The 15,971-nt window shown below is 41.9% G+C and overlaps 1 protein-coding gene across 13 annotated transcripts in view; it reads left to right on the top strand.

Annotated features, from left to right (window-relative positions):
* The window catches only part of BCL9 (BCL9 transcription coactivator), a 383,396-nt gene extending 380,898 nt beyond the window's left edge, over positions 1–2,498 (top strand). For all 13 annotated transcript variants that reach the window (XM_073617281.1, XM_073617280.1, XM_073617287.1 and 10 more), the window contains one exon: positions 84–2,498. In XM_073617281.1, the coding sequence (XP_073473382.1) occupies positions 84–1,150 (1,067 nt within the window). In that variant the 3' untranslated portion in view covers positions 1,151–2,498. The remainder of the gene's footprint in view (positions 1–83) is intronic.
* Positions 2,499–15,971: the final 13,473 nt, after the last annotated feature.

The raw sequence follows: 15,971 nt of genomic DNA on the forward strand, positions 1-15,971 counted from the left end.
TTGTCTGACTCTATACATCTTTTTTGTTTTATGGAGTGATCTTATTCTCTGAACAGATATTTCATCATCTCCTTTCTTTGCAGGGATGGGCATGAATTCCCAGAATCCTTCGAAGATGCCGGGACCTCACGGCGGTGTTTCCATGCCAACACTAAGTCCCATGGGCATGACGCAACCTCTCTCGCATGGTGGCCAGATGCCCTCTCCAAACGCCATGCCACCCAACGTACCTCACGGAGGTCCAATGGGCGGGGGGATGATGCCACACAACGCTATGATGGGTCACGGCTCCCAAGATTCTCCCATGGTGCCTCAGGGACGCATGGCTTTTGCCCAAGGCTTTCCTCCAGTCCAGTCGCCTCCACAAGTTCCTTTTCCACACAATGGCCCTAACGGAGGCCAAGGAAACTTTCCGCACGGGATGGGCTTTCCAGGAGAGGGACATTTAGGTCGTCCTGGCAACCTTCCACCAAATGCAGACCCAGCACTTTGTAAGTCGGGTTGCCCCGCAGGACCAGATTCCTTTGTTATGGGAAATAATATGTCTTCAGTTTTCACAGACCCAGACCTACAGGAAGTTATCAGACCAGGGGCCTCTGGTATTCCAGAGTTTGACCTATCAAGGATTATTCCATCCGAGAAACCCAGTCAAACACTGCAGTATTTCCCTCGTGGGGAAGTCCCGGGCAGAAAGCCGCAACAAGGACCTGGTTTTTCACACTTGCCTGGTATGATGGGAGAGCCGAACCCAAGGATGGGTCTTCCAATGGGTGGCATGGGAGGTCCTGGCCCAGTGGACATGCCTGGCCACAATTCTATGAGGCCTCCAGGTTTTATTCAGCAAAGCATGATTGGACCTCACCATCGCATGATGTCACCAGCACAATCAGGAATGCCTGGCCAACTAACTATGATGGGGAATCCGGGAGGGGTGGGGATGATGCCGGGAAAGGAGAGAATGCCCGGAGTACTATATAGTCACCCAGGACCTGTGGGATCTCCGAACATGTTGATGTCAATGCAGGGGATGATGGGACCTCAACAAAACCTCATGATTCCCCCTCAAATGCGCCCACGAGGAATGCCTACTGATGTTGGGATGGGTGGTTTCAGCCAAGGTCCTGGCAATCCGGGGAATATGATGTTTTAAGCTGCTACAGACTTGTTAAAAATTGTAGAAGTGAGATTGTCTCCTGAGAAAACTTTTAATATGTAAGGAGTCCCATTTTGGCCATGCAATAGGTGAAAAAAAAGGACCCAAATGTCGATTTGGAGGAAACTCAAGAATGTATGGAACTTATCTGAGCATTGCTTTCATTTATTCAAGGTGGTTTTTTTTTTTTTTGTTTTTTTCGTTTGTTTTTTTTCCTTTTTTTTTTGTTTTGTTTTTTTTCTTAAGATTTATTTTTAAAAAAATATTTTTGTGAACTTGGATATCCCATGATGGCACCTGCTTTTGGGGGATAAAAAACAAACAAAAAAAAAAAAAAAAAAAAAATGAAAAAAAAAATCCGTAGCTGTTTTTGAAAATTGCCATTTGTCATGAGTTGCACCATCCTGTATGTTTACGTCGTTTGGATTGGCTTCTTCAGGACAAACCCGATTTTATCTTTTTTTTTTTTTTTTTTTTTTTTTCTTTTTTTGTGTACTGTACAATATTGTAAAAGGGATTTTTAGCAGAGACTGTAGTCTTTGTGTGTGTGAGAGGAGATTCATTCAGTGCTGTTTACTTTCGGTGGATGATCCACCTTCAGAATCTTGTTACTTTTTTTTTTTTTTCTTTCCTCCTTTTAACTCCAGTGTATAGTAAACCAAACTAAGACCTCATACAGAAAGAGTATTATTAAAAAAAAAAAAGCACAAAATGAACTATAAAGTCCAGTTAGGGGGATCTCCTTTCTTTAAAAAAAAAAAAACCTAAAAATTAAAAAAAAAAAAAGAAGAAATTTCATTCTATGGAGAGCAAATACAACCATTTTTTGTTCCCTTTAAGTTTCGTTCTATGTTTAATGTCTAAACCCCCCCCTTTTTTTTTTTTTTTTCAAATCCTCTGCGCAATGTGTGTACCCCCCCTCCCCCCCCGGAGGGAGGTAAGGTAGGAGAGGCTGACGTCGTATTTTTGCTATCGCTTTTCCCATGCTTTTGTCAAGAAGCCAGACTTCATGCTGTTACATACATGGACAGTCAAGACATTATGCAGTAAACTCCAGTCATCCTGTCTCTGAGCAATCCTGAGTGATTCATGATGTGGGAGTGGAAACCAGTTGTGGGATTTATATATATATTATATATATTTTTTTTCTCTCTTCTCTCTCTCTTTCTCTCCATTTTGTGACGGTTCTTTTCTTTTTTTTTTTTTTTTTTCCTTTTTTTTTCACTCTTCCTCTTGTCCCCTCTTACCCAGCGTTTTAAACATTCTGTGTAATCTCCATTAAATTTGGTACAGAACCACTTGCCAGGGCTGTGGTGTCGGAAAAATAAAATATATTTCTTACAAATGGAGCTGTGTCTTTGTTCGCAGTATAATGCAGTTAAGTCTTTAGCAGTTTTTTTTTTTCCTTTTGAATTGCATAGTATTGTAATCTCAGGTGCTGTAGATAGTTTTTCTTATTTTCCTCTGAGCCTAAAGTGTAAATACAAAAATTTGCGGCCGCATGGATGTGGGTCTTTATCTATGAGGCCCTATATTTGCGTACCTATCTTTGTGCTGGGAGCGTGCTGGAAACGCAGAGACCGAGCTTTCACCTATGACTGGGACACCTGGTTCCCGGTCACCTGATCGCTGTGATAGCCTTTGATTGGCTGTCACACTGATCAGTCACTCTGCAGCCCAGCCATGTGTTTTCTTTCACTTTTGAATGCAGAGAGATACTTTTTCTCTTCTGAATGGAGAGAGAGATACTTTTTTTTCTCTTCTAAAAAGGAGAGAGAGATACTTTCTCTTCTGAATGGAGGGAGAGATGCGTTCCTTCTCTTCTGAATGGAGGGAGAGATGCGTTCCTTCTCTTCTGAATGGGGAGACAGATAGGGCTGAAACAACGAATCGATTAATCCACAACTAATCGATTATGAAATCGATTACTATTTTCATAATCGATTAATCGGCCAGTAACATAATGGGATCAAAAATAAAATGAGCCCTTTATAGTACAAAAAGAGCCAATAATCGCTACTGTAAATTAGAGCTGGGAGATTTTCTCAAAAAAAAAAAAATCATCGATTTAAAAAAAAAAAAACTTGATTCACAAGTTTTTTCTTTTTTTTTTTTTTTTTTGGACACCACGCCGGTCCTAAGGAGCAGGGGGCAGGAGTTTTTAGGCGAGGCCGCGGCTTCGGCCTAGACCGTGGCAGACTAGGCCGAAGCCGCGGCCTCACTTAAAAACTCCTGCCCGCAGCTCCTCAGGACCGGCGCGGTGAAAAAAATAAATTATAAAAAAAATCGATATGCTTAAATTTTGAATTGATTTAACCTCTCAACCTGATTCAAGATTTAAATAGATTTTTTCCCCAGCCCTACTGTAAATATTACTTTCACAGTTCTACAGTAAAAAAATAAACCCCTTACAGTAGGGATTATTTTTCTTGTATTATAAAGGCCCAATTTTATTTTAACCCCGTTATGTTACTAAATGTCTTATGTGTTTTGGTTTTTTTTTTTTTTTTTTTTTTTTTTTGTGCTTTTTGCAGAAACGCACTACAGTTCATTTACATGGTTTCCTTTGGGACACTTTCACATCTATGCTTTTTTGAGCCGCTGCTTATTTGGAAAGGGTCAGGCACTTTTTTTTTTTTAATGCAAAACGGTGTTTTTTTGGTTCAATATACTTCAATGGAGAAACTGCAGAAAAGCATGTAGTGCGTTTTTACAGCAATTTGTGGTTTTTAATCTGCCCAACAACAAATTGGGCAAAAAAAAAAAAAATGCAAAAAAACGCAAAATCACATGCACAAAAATCAAAACGCACAGCAAAAAGCACTACAGAAACAGATCAAAAGCAAACTGCATAGGTGTGTACCGAGCCTTATGCTGGCCACACGGCTTTGTACGTTCGCTGAATGAAAGAATGTTGTTTGAAATTTTCACTTGTTTTTAACATTCTGTTTTTAAAATGAATGTAATTTCTGAACGAAAACCACATCCACTGTCTGAAAATTACTTTGAATTCCAAGAAGTTTTCCATTTCCAAATTTTCCTGTCACTGTGGTTGAAAATGAACATCGATTTGACCCCACTAACGATTAGAAACTCGAACGAACGTTCTTAAAATTACATTTTATTTTTTTTTGAAGGAAGACTTTGTTGGGTTTTTTTTTTTTTTTTAAATAGAAAAATTTGATCTGAGTCTGATATTTATCAGATTCAACCTTTAATAGTATATACAGTAAATCTTTCATCTAATAGTTTATACAGTAAATCCCCTCTAATAGTATATACAGTATATCTCTTCTAATAGTATATACAGTATATCTCCTCTAACAGTATATACAGTATATCTCTTCTGTCTTTTATTATCAGAGTGGATTGGATATTTTGCTCCCTAACCATATAGTTGGTTATTTATATTTACCACTGCATAGAGATATTTAAGAATGAATTGCCTTTTTTTAAAACTTTACATATTAACTAAATTATACACCACACTTTTTTTTTTTTTTTTTTAAGGTTATTAATCCTCCAACTAATCGATTATGAAAATAATCGTTAGTTGCAGCCCTAGAGAGAGAGGTGCGTTCCTTCTCTTCTGAATGGGAAGACAAAGATGTGTTCCTTCTCTTCTTTCTTTCTTTGTAAGGGAGAAGGATGTAAAACTAAAGAAAAAAAGCTGGGTCAAGGTTTGATCTCGGTCAGAGTTGGTGTTGGTGTCAAGGTTGGGAGTCAATATATTAGTGTCAGTGTGTGTTTAGGTAGGATTAACCCTTTGGAGGGTTATGGTAATATCAAGATTATATACAGCTAAATTTAAAAAAAATTGCCATTTTGGGCCAGTTTTAAAATAATAAAAATAAGGAGGTATCGTTACCATTTACCACCAAAAGAAAGTCCAAAGCATTTGTTCTTAAAACACACAAGGTATAATCAGGGTGGATTTGAGTTAAATTAACTCGATTTAAATCATAATTTTTAAAGAGCAACTGTTATCTATGTCCTCCTCTGACCCCCGCTGTTGACTCACCGACAGTCCCATTCACTTTAATGGGACGGCTGGTGATGCGGCAGTGACACAACAAGGTGAGGGATGTGGCGGCAGCAGGTGAGTGGATGTCCGCTAACAGGCGCTGCCATGATGGATCTGAAATGACGGGTGCTCTTTAAATGTAAGGACTTATTCTTGCTGGTAGTTAGTCTTTTTAATATTTGCCAACAAAATGAAGGTTTCCTTTTTAGAATAATAAGCTGTCAGGTTAGTAAATATTCCCAAACTGGCTCTCTCCTACAGCCTGCTGCCATCTTGCTCCTCAAGGGAGGAATAAAGCACTTCAAGCTATGTGCAGAAAGATCACAAGGTTTATTAGCTGCTTCGAAGGTTCCACTTTCATTTTTAATGCTTGCCCTTCCTCCTCACACTTAGGGCCTGGTACGGATGCATTTCTCTTCAATCATACAGTTTGCAGTGTACATAGATTTTCAAAACAATAGGATAAAGGAATACTCCTGAACTTTGTTTTATCTCATGGTTACTGTGAAATTGTGTGAATGCATCAATGCAGCGCATGTTATCTCAGCTTGCATTCACTGAAGGAGTTTACCAAAAATGTAAATATTGCAAAATATACAGCCTCATGCTACATACCCTGTTTCCCCAACCTAGCGTGTCGGGCCTTAAGATTACATGAAACTAATTGATTTTTTTATTTGAAAGCAGATTTTTTTTTTTTATATCAAATTTATTTTAATAAAATGCTTTTGGAGTAAAAAAAAAATCTATCTAGCTAGTTTTCTATTTCAGATACATGAATAATTTAGTTTATTCATCATGAAATGGAGCTTAGTTACCCTGTTTCCCCGAAAATAAGACCTAGCGTGATTATCGGTGATAGTTGCAATATAAGCCCTACCCCCCAAATAAGCCCTACCCTGTTTCCCCCGAAAATAAGCCCTACCCTGAAAATAAGACCTACAAGGACTTTAACTAGGGTTTATTTTGGGGGGGGGGGGGGGGTAGGGCTTATATTGTAGCCATTACCGACAATCACGCTAGGTCTTATTTTCGGGGAAACAGGGTAACTAAGCTCCATTTCATGATGAATAAACTAAATTATTCATGTATCTGAAATAGAAAAATAGATAGATTTTTTTTTTTTTTTTTTTTTTACTCCAAAAGCATTTTATTAAAATAAATTTGATATAGAAAAAAAAATAATCTGCTTTTAAATAAAAAAAAAAAAAATCGCTTAGTTTCATGTAATCTTAAGGCCGAAATTTTTTTTTTTAACGCATTTGTCCATAAAAACGGCTCTGGCAGCAAAAGGGATATTATGCTTTCTATACCAGGTTTTTTGGGTCCCCACTGGGAGGACTTACACCCTTTGTATTTGGCCTAGCATCCTTTGTCGCCGGGGTGGAAAGTAAATGGATATCCAACATTTTAGGTTGTTGGCAGAACAGGAATGGCGGGGGGGAGACAATCTTTCAGTGGGGACATTTGTTTGGGTGTGAACTGTGTAAGGAGCAGTTTTTCTCCTTTTCTAGAGATTTCTTCTCACTTCTGATGGATCAGCGGGACCGGATCTAAAGGGAAATTTCCCCTATAAGGACACAAATGGCAAAACTATCCCCAAAAAAAGCTTTTTGGCTATAAATATGCTTTAAAATGGTGGAGCACTTAGGTTGGGTGTGCAAAGTGCTCATCAGTAATCCACAAGCTGACAGGAGGAGAGGCAGTGACCCTGCCACCTACCTGAGCTGTGGTTTTGGTATGAGGGGAAGCTTAGAGGAAGTTGTCTTAAAACAAGAGCGGCTCTGTGCCGCTGGAGATTTTACAGCTCTAGCAACCCCTGCAGAATGGCCATCTATCACATTCAGCACACACATTAAAGCAGTGCGGTCTGTTTTAGTTGCCCATTAAATGTTATTCCTGTAAAACGGTTCTCCCCGTGGTGTGCCGGCGTTCCCTGACAGAGGGGGGAGGTACTCTGTGCCGCATGGAGCCGCTTTTTTTTTTTTTTTTTCAACCAAACCATCCGTCATCTGTCAACAGACGGACAAGCAGATAAGATCACCAGAAACTGCATGAGTATGCGATTTACTACCCGAATGCCTCAAATCAGCTTTATTAATGGAGTGATTTAATTGTTCATCAAGTACATGAATGGCGCCATATGGGTGATTAGGAACATCGGGCAAGTATGTAAAAGCATGCTCTAGTTCCCTTATGTGTTCCATGAAAGGGTTCTTGCAAGTTAGCTGGTACATTTATATGAAATCTGTGTGTATAGTGACTAGGTGAAAGCTGAGATCAGGCTTACAGTTGGGAAAAACCACTCTACAAAATATGTAGGAGAGGGAAATACATAGATGGTAAGTCGGTGGTTCTGGCACTGAACTTCCAACTCGGGTCATGTTTTCTTCAGAAATGGTAGAATTTGATGCTAGTCAGCCACAAATTTAGAGGTTTAAAGTGATTTCATGTTTTACACAGAACAGCCCCAATTACCCTGACAGCACTCCTGGCTCCTCCCACCCTTCCACTTGTCCCCAATAGTAGGCCTCTTTCTTATGGGGGCACCCGAGCAGGTTTGTCCATTCACACGCAGTGTGGCTTGGCCCCGCTTTCTGCTCACTGGCTGTGATTGACAGCAGTAGGCTTCCACTGCTGTGTGAGCCAATGAGGGGAGAAAGACACAAGAGGCGGCGCTCTCATGCACAGTGCTGGATCGAGATGGGGCTCAGGTAAGTATAAAGAGGAGGGGGAGCTGCACCTAGATTTTTTTATCTTAATGCTTAGAATTCATTAAGGTAAAAAAAAAAAAAAAAAAAAAAAAACCTTCTGCCTTTAGAACCACGTTAAATAGATGTGAACCTGGAGTAAGTTTGTTGAAGCGCTGTGTATTGTAAAAAAAAAAAAAAAATGTTTTGCTTATATTAAAATTACATACAGTATCTCACAAATGTGAGTACACCCCTCACATTTTTGTAAATATTTTATTCTATCTTTTCATGTGACAACACTGAAGAAATGACACTTTGCTACAATGTAAAGTAGTGAGTGTACAGCTTGTATAACAGTGTAAATTTGCTGTCCCCTCAAAATAACTCAACACACAGCCATTAATGTCTAAACCGCTGGAAACAAAAGTGAGTACACCCCTAAGTGAAAATGTCCAAATTGGGCCCAATTAGCCATTTTCCCTCTCTGGTGTCATGTGACGTGTTAGTTTTACAAGGTCTCAGGTGTGAATGGGAAGCAGGTCTGTTTTAGGCCCCTTTCACAGTTATACGACTTGTCCCACGATTTTGTACTGCAAAATCGTATGACAAGTCATTCTCCATGATTTTCAATGACTACCATTCATATTGGCACGACTTTAAGTCGTGCTGACTTCAAAGTAGTCCCTGCACTACTTTGGTCCAACTTCCATACGATTTGTACTCCATAGACCTCAATGTTAAACCCTCAAGTAGCATGCAAATCGTACCTGAATAATTTAGACACGATTTCAGCACTACTTTGTAAGCACAAGTTGAGAATGGTTAATGCCATTAGTTGTGGCAAAGTCGTACAAAGTAGTACTGCTCCCAAATCGCGCAAAATCGCAGCAAAATAGCGGCTGTGAAATTGCGGTAAAATCGCACGACTTTGAAGTCGTATAAGTGTGAAAGGGGCCTAAATTTGGTGTTATCGCTCTCACTCTCTCATACTGGTCACTGGAAGTTCAACATGGCACCTCATGGCAAAGAACTCTCTGAGTATCTAAAAAAAACAATTGTTGCTCTACATAAAGATGGCCTAGGCTATAAGAAGATCGCCAAGACCTTGAAACTGAGCTGCAGCACGGTGGCCAAGACCATACAGCGGTTTAACAGGACAGGTTCCACTCAGAACAGGCCTCGTCATGGTGGACCAAGGAAGTTGAGTGCACGTGCTCAGCGTCATATCCAGAGGTTGTCTTTGGGAAATAGAGGTATGAGTGCTGCCAGCATTGGTGCAGAGGATGAAGTGGTGGGGGGTCAGCCTGTCAGTACTCAGACCATACTCTGCATCAAATTGGTCTGCATGGCTGTCATCCCAGAAGGAAGCCTGCACACAGTTTGCTGAAGACAAGAAGACTAAGGACGTGGATTACTGGAACCATGTCCTGTGGTCTGATGAGACCAAGATAAACTTATTCGGTTCAGATGGTGTCAGGCGTGTGTGGTGGGAACCAGGTGAGGAGTACAAAGACAAGTGTGTGTTGCCTGCAGTCAAGCATGGTGGTGGGAGTGTCATGGTCTGGGGCTGCATATGTGCTGCCAGCACTGGGGAGCTACAGTTCATTGAGGGAACCATGAATGCCAACATGTACTGTGACATACTGAAGCAGAGCATGATCCCCTCCCTTCAGAGACTGGGCCACAGGGCAGTATTCCAACAAACGACCCCAAACACACCTCCAAGATGACCACTGCTTTGCTAAAGAAGCTGAGGGTAAAGGTGATGGACTGACCAAGCATGTCTCCAGACCTAAACCCTATTGAGCATCTGTGGGACATCCTCAAACAGAAGGTGGAGGAGCGCAAGGTCTCTAACATCCACCAGCTCCGTGATGTCATGGAGGAGTAGAAGAGGACTCCAGTGGTAACCTGTGAAGCTCTGGTGAATTCCATGCCCAAGAGGGTTAAGGCAGTGCTGGAAAATAATGGTGGCCACACAAAATATTTGGGCTCAATTTGGACATTTTCACTTAGGGGTGTACTCACTTTTGTTGCCAGCGGTTTAGACATTAATGGCTGTGTGTTGAGTTATTTTGAGAGGACAGCAAAATTTACACTGTTATACAAGCTGTACACTCACTACTTTACATTGTAGTAAAGTGTCATTTCTTCAGTGTTGTCACATGAAAAGATAATAAAATATTTACAAATATGTGAGGGGTGTACTCACTTTTGTGAGATACTGTATATATTTTTCATCCTTTATTAAATCTCAGTGCCACTGATCTCCCGCAGCCACTTCCTGACTACATACATTTCAATGATGTCAGCATGGCTCTTCTCAGGATCTATTTACTGATGGTGATAACTATACACTATGCTCGTGTAAAACAGAAATTTGTATCATACTTACCGTAATTTTCTTTTTCTTGGTACCTATCCATGGCAGCATACATATGGTAGTCCCGCCTACTTTCACCCACAGGACCAGTGCATAGCTATATAGAGTTAAGTAATACTATAGTCTGGGGTTTTTTTGTGTAACCGCTTCAAGACCAGTCCTATTTCTGACACTTGTTTACAAATTAAAATCAATATTTTTTGCTAGAAAATTACTTGGAACCCCCAAACATTACATATAATTAAAATAAACAGAGACCCTAGAGAATAAAATGGTAGTCATTGCAATATTTTGTCACACTGTATTTGTGCAGTGGTCTTTAACCACTTCCGGACCGCCGCAACCCGATATACATCCTTACTTTGAAGGGGGATATCGTTGTTAACCCCGGTATCCTCTTGTTCGGCCGGCGGTCTGGTTTCCGATAATAGCGGTCTCACACCTCCAGGGGTAGAAATTGCTCTCACCGGTTTAGGCGCTACTGTCAGATGCAGTCTGCCTGCCACTATGTATACCCGGAATGCTCATGCCTGACGTTTTGCCAAGGATACCAATCTATCTTTTGCTACAGCAAAATTCTGGATCCACCTAAAATTTATGTATGCCACCTTCATGGTACTGTCTGCTTGGATCCAGATTGTACAGTTGTGCTCATAAGTTTACATACCCTGGCAGAATTTATTATTTCTTGGCCATTTTTGCAGAGAATATGAATGACAAAACAAAAACTTTTCTTTCACTCATGGTTAGTGGGTGGGTGGTTAATTCACCCATTCCCCTTCAGTCTGGATTTCGCCCTCAATACTCCACAGAAACTACTCTTTTAAAACTCACAAATGACTTACTAACAGCAAAATCCAATGGACACTATTCTGTACAACTACTTCTGGACCTTTTGGCTGCCTTTCATACCAATCCCTCCTCAAAAACCTTTACTCCTTTCGTCATGTGACTGTGCTCTTTGCTGGCTCCCATCCTACCTATCCCACCGCACCTTCAGTGTCACTTAAAATTCCACTTTCTCCTTTCCTCTTCCTTTCTCCCTCTGGGTCCCCCAAGGTTCTGTTCCCAGACCTTTCCTATTTTTAATCTACACAACCTCCCTGGGTCAGCTGATAGCATCCCATGGCTTTCAATATCATTTCTACACTGATGACACCCAAATCAATCTCTCCACCCCTCAGCTCACTCCATCATTTTCCTCACGCATCAATAATTTACTGACATACCCTGTTTCTCCGAAAATAAGACCTAGCGTGATTGTTGGTGATGGCTGCAATATAAGCCCTACCCCCCAAATAAGCCCTGCCCTGTTTCCCTGAAAATAAGCCCTACCCTGAAAATAAGACCTACAAGGACTTTAACTAGAGCTTATTTGAGGGGTAGGGCTTATATTGCAGCCATCACCGACAATCACGCTAGGTCTTATTTTCGGGGAAACAGGGTATCAGTCTGGATGTCACACCACTTCTTCCAACTCCAACCTGTCCAAAACCGAGCTCATATTTCCTCCCCTGATTTCTCTGTCAAGAGCAATGGCACAACCATCAACCCATCCCCACATGCCAGGGTGCTAGGTGTTATCCTGGACTCTGAACTCTCCTTTTGGCCCCCCCATCCAATCACTTTGCAAAGCTTGCCGCCTCAAAGTCCACAACATCTCCAAAATACATCTCTTCCTAACCAATAAAACCACAAACCTCCTGATTCACTCCCTGGTCATCTCTCGCTTTGACTACTGCAACTATCCTCTTCATTGGCTTACCATTACATAGGTTATCCCTACCTTCAGTTCATCATGAATGCTGCTGCCAGACACATTGGCCCTTACAAACCACTCGGTGTCTGCTACCCCTCTCTGCCTATCCCTCTATTGGCTGACACTCACCCAACAAATTAAATTCAAAATACTAACAATAACTTACAAAGTCATCCACAACTCTGCCCCCAGCTACATCACTAACTGATGCCGCGTACACACGACCGGACTTTACAGCAGACTTGGTTCGGCGGACCGGAGTCCATCGGACAATTAGATCGTGTGTGGGCTCCAGCGGACTTTTTTTCCCCAAAAGTTAGACGGACCTAGAAATGAAAGATGTTTCTAATCTTTTCGACGGACTTGAGTCCGGTCGAAAAGTCCGCTCGTCTGTATGCTAGTCCGACGGACAAAAACCGACGCTAGGGCAGCTACTGGCTATGAACTTCCTTGTTTTAGTCCGGTCGTACGTCATCACGTACGAATCCGTCGGACTTTGGTTGATCGTGTGTAGGCAAGTCCATTCATTCGGAAAGTCCGTCGAAAAGTCCGCAGGGTAAAGTCCGCTCGTGTGTACGTGGCATTAGTCTCAAAATACCAACCAAGTTGTCCTCTTGGTTCCTCTCAAGACCTCCTACTCTCTAGCTCCCTCGTCGCCTCCTCCCATACTTGCCTCCAGGACTTCTCCAGAGCCTTTCCCATCATTTGAAATTCCCTACCCCAATCTGTCCGACTATCTCCAAATCTATCCACTTTTAGGCGATCCCTGAAAACTTTTCTCTTCAGAGAAGCCTATACTTCCTCCACTTAACAACTGTACTTTCATTTTTTTCATCAGCTTATGCCCCACAGTGATTACCTTTTGTATCACTTGACCCTCCCTGATTCCTCCTGTATTGAGTTGTATTGTAACTGTACTGTTTGCCCTAACGTTGTAAAGCGCAGCGCAAACTGTTGGCGCTACATAAATCCTGTATAATATAATAATAATAGGTAGCAGGAAATGGCCCTTGATGCAGGGATTGCAGCTGTGGGTGTTTCGTCAGATTAGGCGACCTGTCAGATTGTGTAACGGAAGTGACTTTCCGTCGCCGCCATCTTGCTATGCTCCACACTCCTCCATAGTAAGGATACACTGAGAAGGGGGAAAGCGGACATCTTACACCCACCGGAGTCTTGCATTTTACATTTATTTTTAACAGTAAAGTGAGTTTATATAGTGAAATACAGTACTTAGAACTCTGACTGGTAAGATGTTGAATTTTAAAAGCAGCGGCAGCCCTGCTCATTTCATAGGTTTGCTAATCTGACAGAAGTTCGCTGCTTTGAAAATTCAACATCTAAACATTCATATGGAGTTCTAAGTACTGTATTTCAGTATATTAACTCACTTTACTGTTAAACATAAGTGTAAAATGCAAAACTCCGGTGGGTGTAACAAGATGTCCGCTTTCCCCCTTCTCAGTGTATCCTTACTATGGAGGAGTGCGGGGTGTAGCAAGTTGGCGGCGACGGAACATCACTTCCGTTACACATTCTGACGGGTCGCCAAATCTGATGAAACATGGGCATGCTGGCGTGCAGTCCTATCCTGTGAACGCCCTTTCTGTAAGCCGCTGGGTCTTTAAGCCCATGTTCCTCAACTCTTCTTCCTGCCTCCGACTCCGCAACCTTCTCACCTTGCCCACTTCCAAGATGGCTTGGCAGTTTTGCCCAACTCCACGATGGCCACTCACCCAAACCAAAGATGGCCCCCATGTTAGCTCTATCCACTTCACATGTTCAGCATAATGCATCATTCCCTTGAATGTAGACACTAGGCTTTTACTTCCCCAATTGCCGCTTGAATTTATACTGGAACACGGCCCAGCTGCTGATCATTCGAGAGGAGATGTAACACACAACTTATGGGGCCATTCACAGATGAATTCTAAAAAATGAGAAAACATACTTCTCTTAGAAATGCGGTGTCACAATTTCATAGATCCACTTACTTCTGGGAGGCAGGCTCCAGACATGGACACACTTCTGAGGAACATAGCCCTGGCTGCACTGCTGTATGTGGGGCTACTTATCGCCCAATTTTTAACCCCAAAAGATCCACATAAAGGGGTTCCCTGCCTTATTAGAGCATATAGCGTCCCAAGGTCAGGGACTGCGCTACAAGTGAGGCTGAACCTGCGTGGAAAACCACCAAAGGTGACAGGTAAGGGTTTTTTCTCTGCACCCTGGCTGTGAGTTCCATGAGGATAAAAACGGGGAATGGGCTATGTGAGTGTTACATTTTTATAGCTTTGCACTTGGTCCTGTGGCGGAAAGTAGGTCAGTGCCGCTACCACATGTATGCTTCCGTTGGAGGCACCAAGAAAATGTGTTAAAATGGCAGCTTGCTTTATAATCTCCAATGGAAAATCATGTGTCTTGGTGACAAACAAGGAGCACGATTGGGAGATGGTAACAGATCGCTGTCACCCTATGACCTGAACAAGGGCAATCAAAATTTGTAGCGCTGCAGGGCACAGTGGTAAGTGCCCTGCAATAACACGTTAATGCTTGTAAACTTCAGGAATGAAATATGAACAAAGCATATCTCTCTACAGTGTGTATGTGTCTCAGTTAAGAGCACTAAATGTAATTTTTGTCTGCTGCCCTGTACCTCTGCCATCCGCATGAATCACTTCTGACAAGTTTTCCTGACACCAAGAGAAAAAAGGTGATGGGGAGAGAGCTCCTGTTGATTCGCAGCCTCAGCTCTCAGAGCTTTTCTCACTGAGCTCTGCAGAGTGTAATTTTAGCTCTCTGCTCCCATTTTTCTTACCTCTCAAACAAGCGTTATAAATTCTGGACTTTGAACAGCTATAGTGGAGAGAGGATTCCAGGTAAACAGGTACAACTTATGTAGGAGGATTAGTTTCATCACACTTGAGACCAGTCCCTTCACTGAGTATATGTAAGGGTTTACAACCACTTTAATATGCACATCTTACTGCATACCACAATGCAGCAATTCTCTTTATCATACAGTACAGAACACAGGCTTGAATAGTCCTAGCTCATGGGTTAAAAGGATGCTACCTTCAGGTAACTGAACAGTGGACAAGGTTGGAATTGGAATTGGACAACCTCCCCATAGGTGTACCCCCATAACCCTACCCCAATCCATGAGACCTTTTTTCTAGTATCGTAGGTGATGGACCTTTTCTCCCTGATAGAGAAGACTCTATGCTCAAAGCGAAACTTAATTGTATATGAACATTGCAAACTGGAAATGCTGTTTAATTCCTTTTTGAATATTCAAACTCACCCATCCAGGTCTCCATCTTTTATTTTGTTGAGAAATCACTTAAACATCCCCCTAGCTTTTCTAGCCCTTGCCATCTTGAGTTAAGGGCAGATGATTTATGTAGCATTTACTCCCTGGAATCCATCTGCCCTGAGCTCAGGCATGCAGACAGGAGGATGTACTTGGCAGTGAAAGCCCCTCCTCCCTTCCTCCAGATGAAAGAAAAAAAAATGCCATGGAGGCTCCTGGGATGTATGACACCATTGTGGCCTAGGCTAGAAACCAGGAAATAACTAAAAACATGTAACAAAAAGTTTCTAACGGGTAAATATAACACACCATCCTATCTATTTACTAATATTAGCAACATAAAGATTAAAATAGTTAATGCTGATCGAGAGAGTTAAGTTCTGCTTGAACTAGTTCTTATTTACTTCAGAATATTTGATCAACCTCTTCACTGCCTTCTACTATATTGATAACAGCAGTGCAACCTCAGTAAAAACCTTGGAAACCATACTCAGGCCCCACATTTGGCCCGTAGTGTTGCTTTAGGCACTGGATCCTGCTTGGGTGCTCACCTTGGCCTCGGGTGCAATTCGGGGCCATGGCCCCTTCCTATGGTTCCCCAGATCTTGAAGACGGAGATGTATCAGTGATGGGTGCAGCTTGACCC

Source organism: Aquarana catesbeiana, linkage group LG02 (assembly GCF_042186555.1).
Source record: "Aquarana catesbeiana isolate 2022-GZ linkage group LG02, ASM4218655v1, whole genome shotgun sequence".
Classification (NCBI taxonomy): domain Eukaryota; kingdom Metazoa; phylum Chordata; class Amphibia; order Anura; family Ranidae; genus Aquarana; species Aquarana catesbeiana.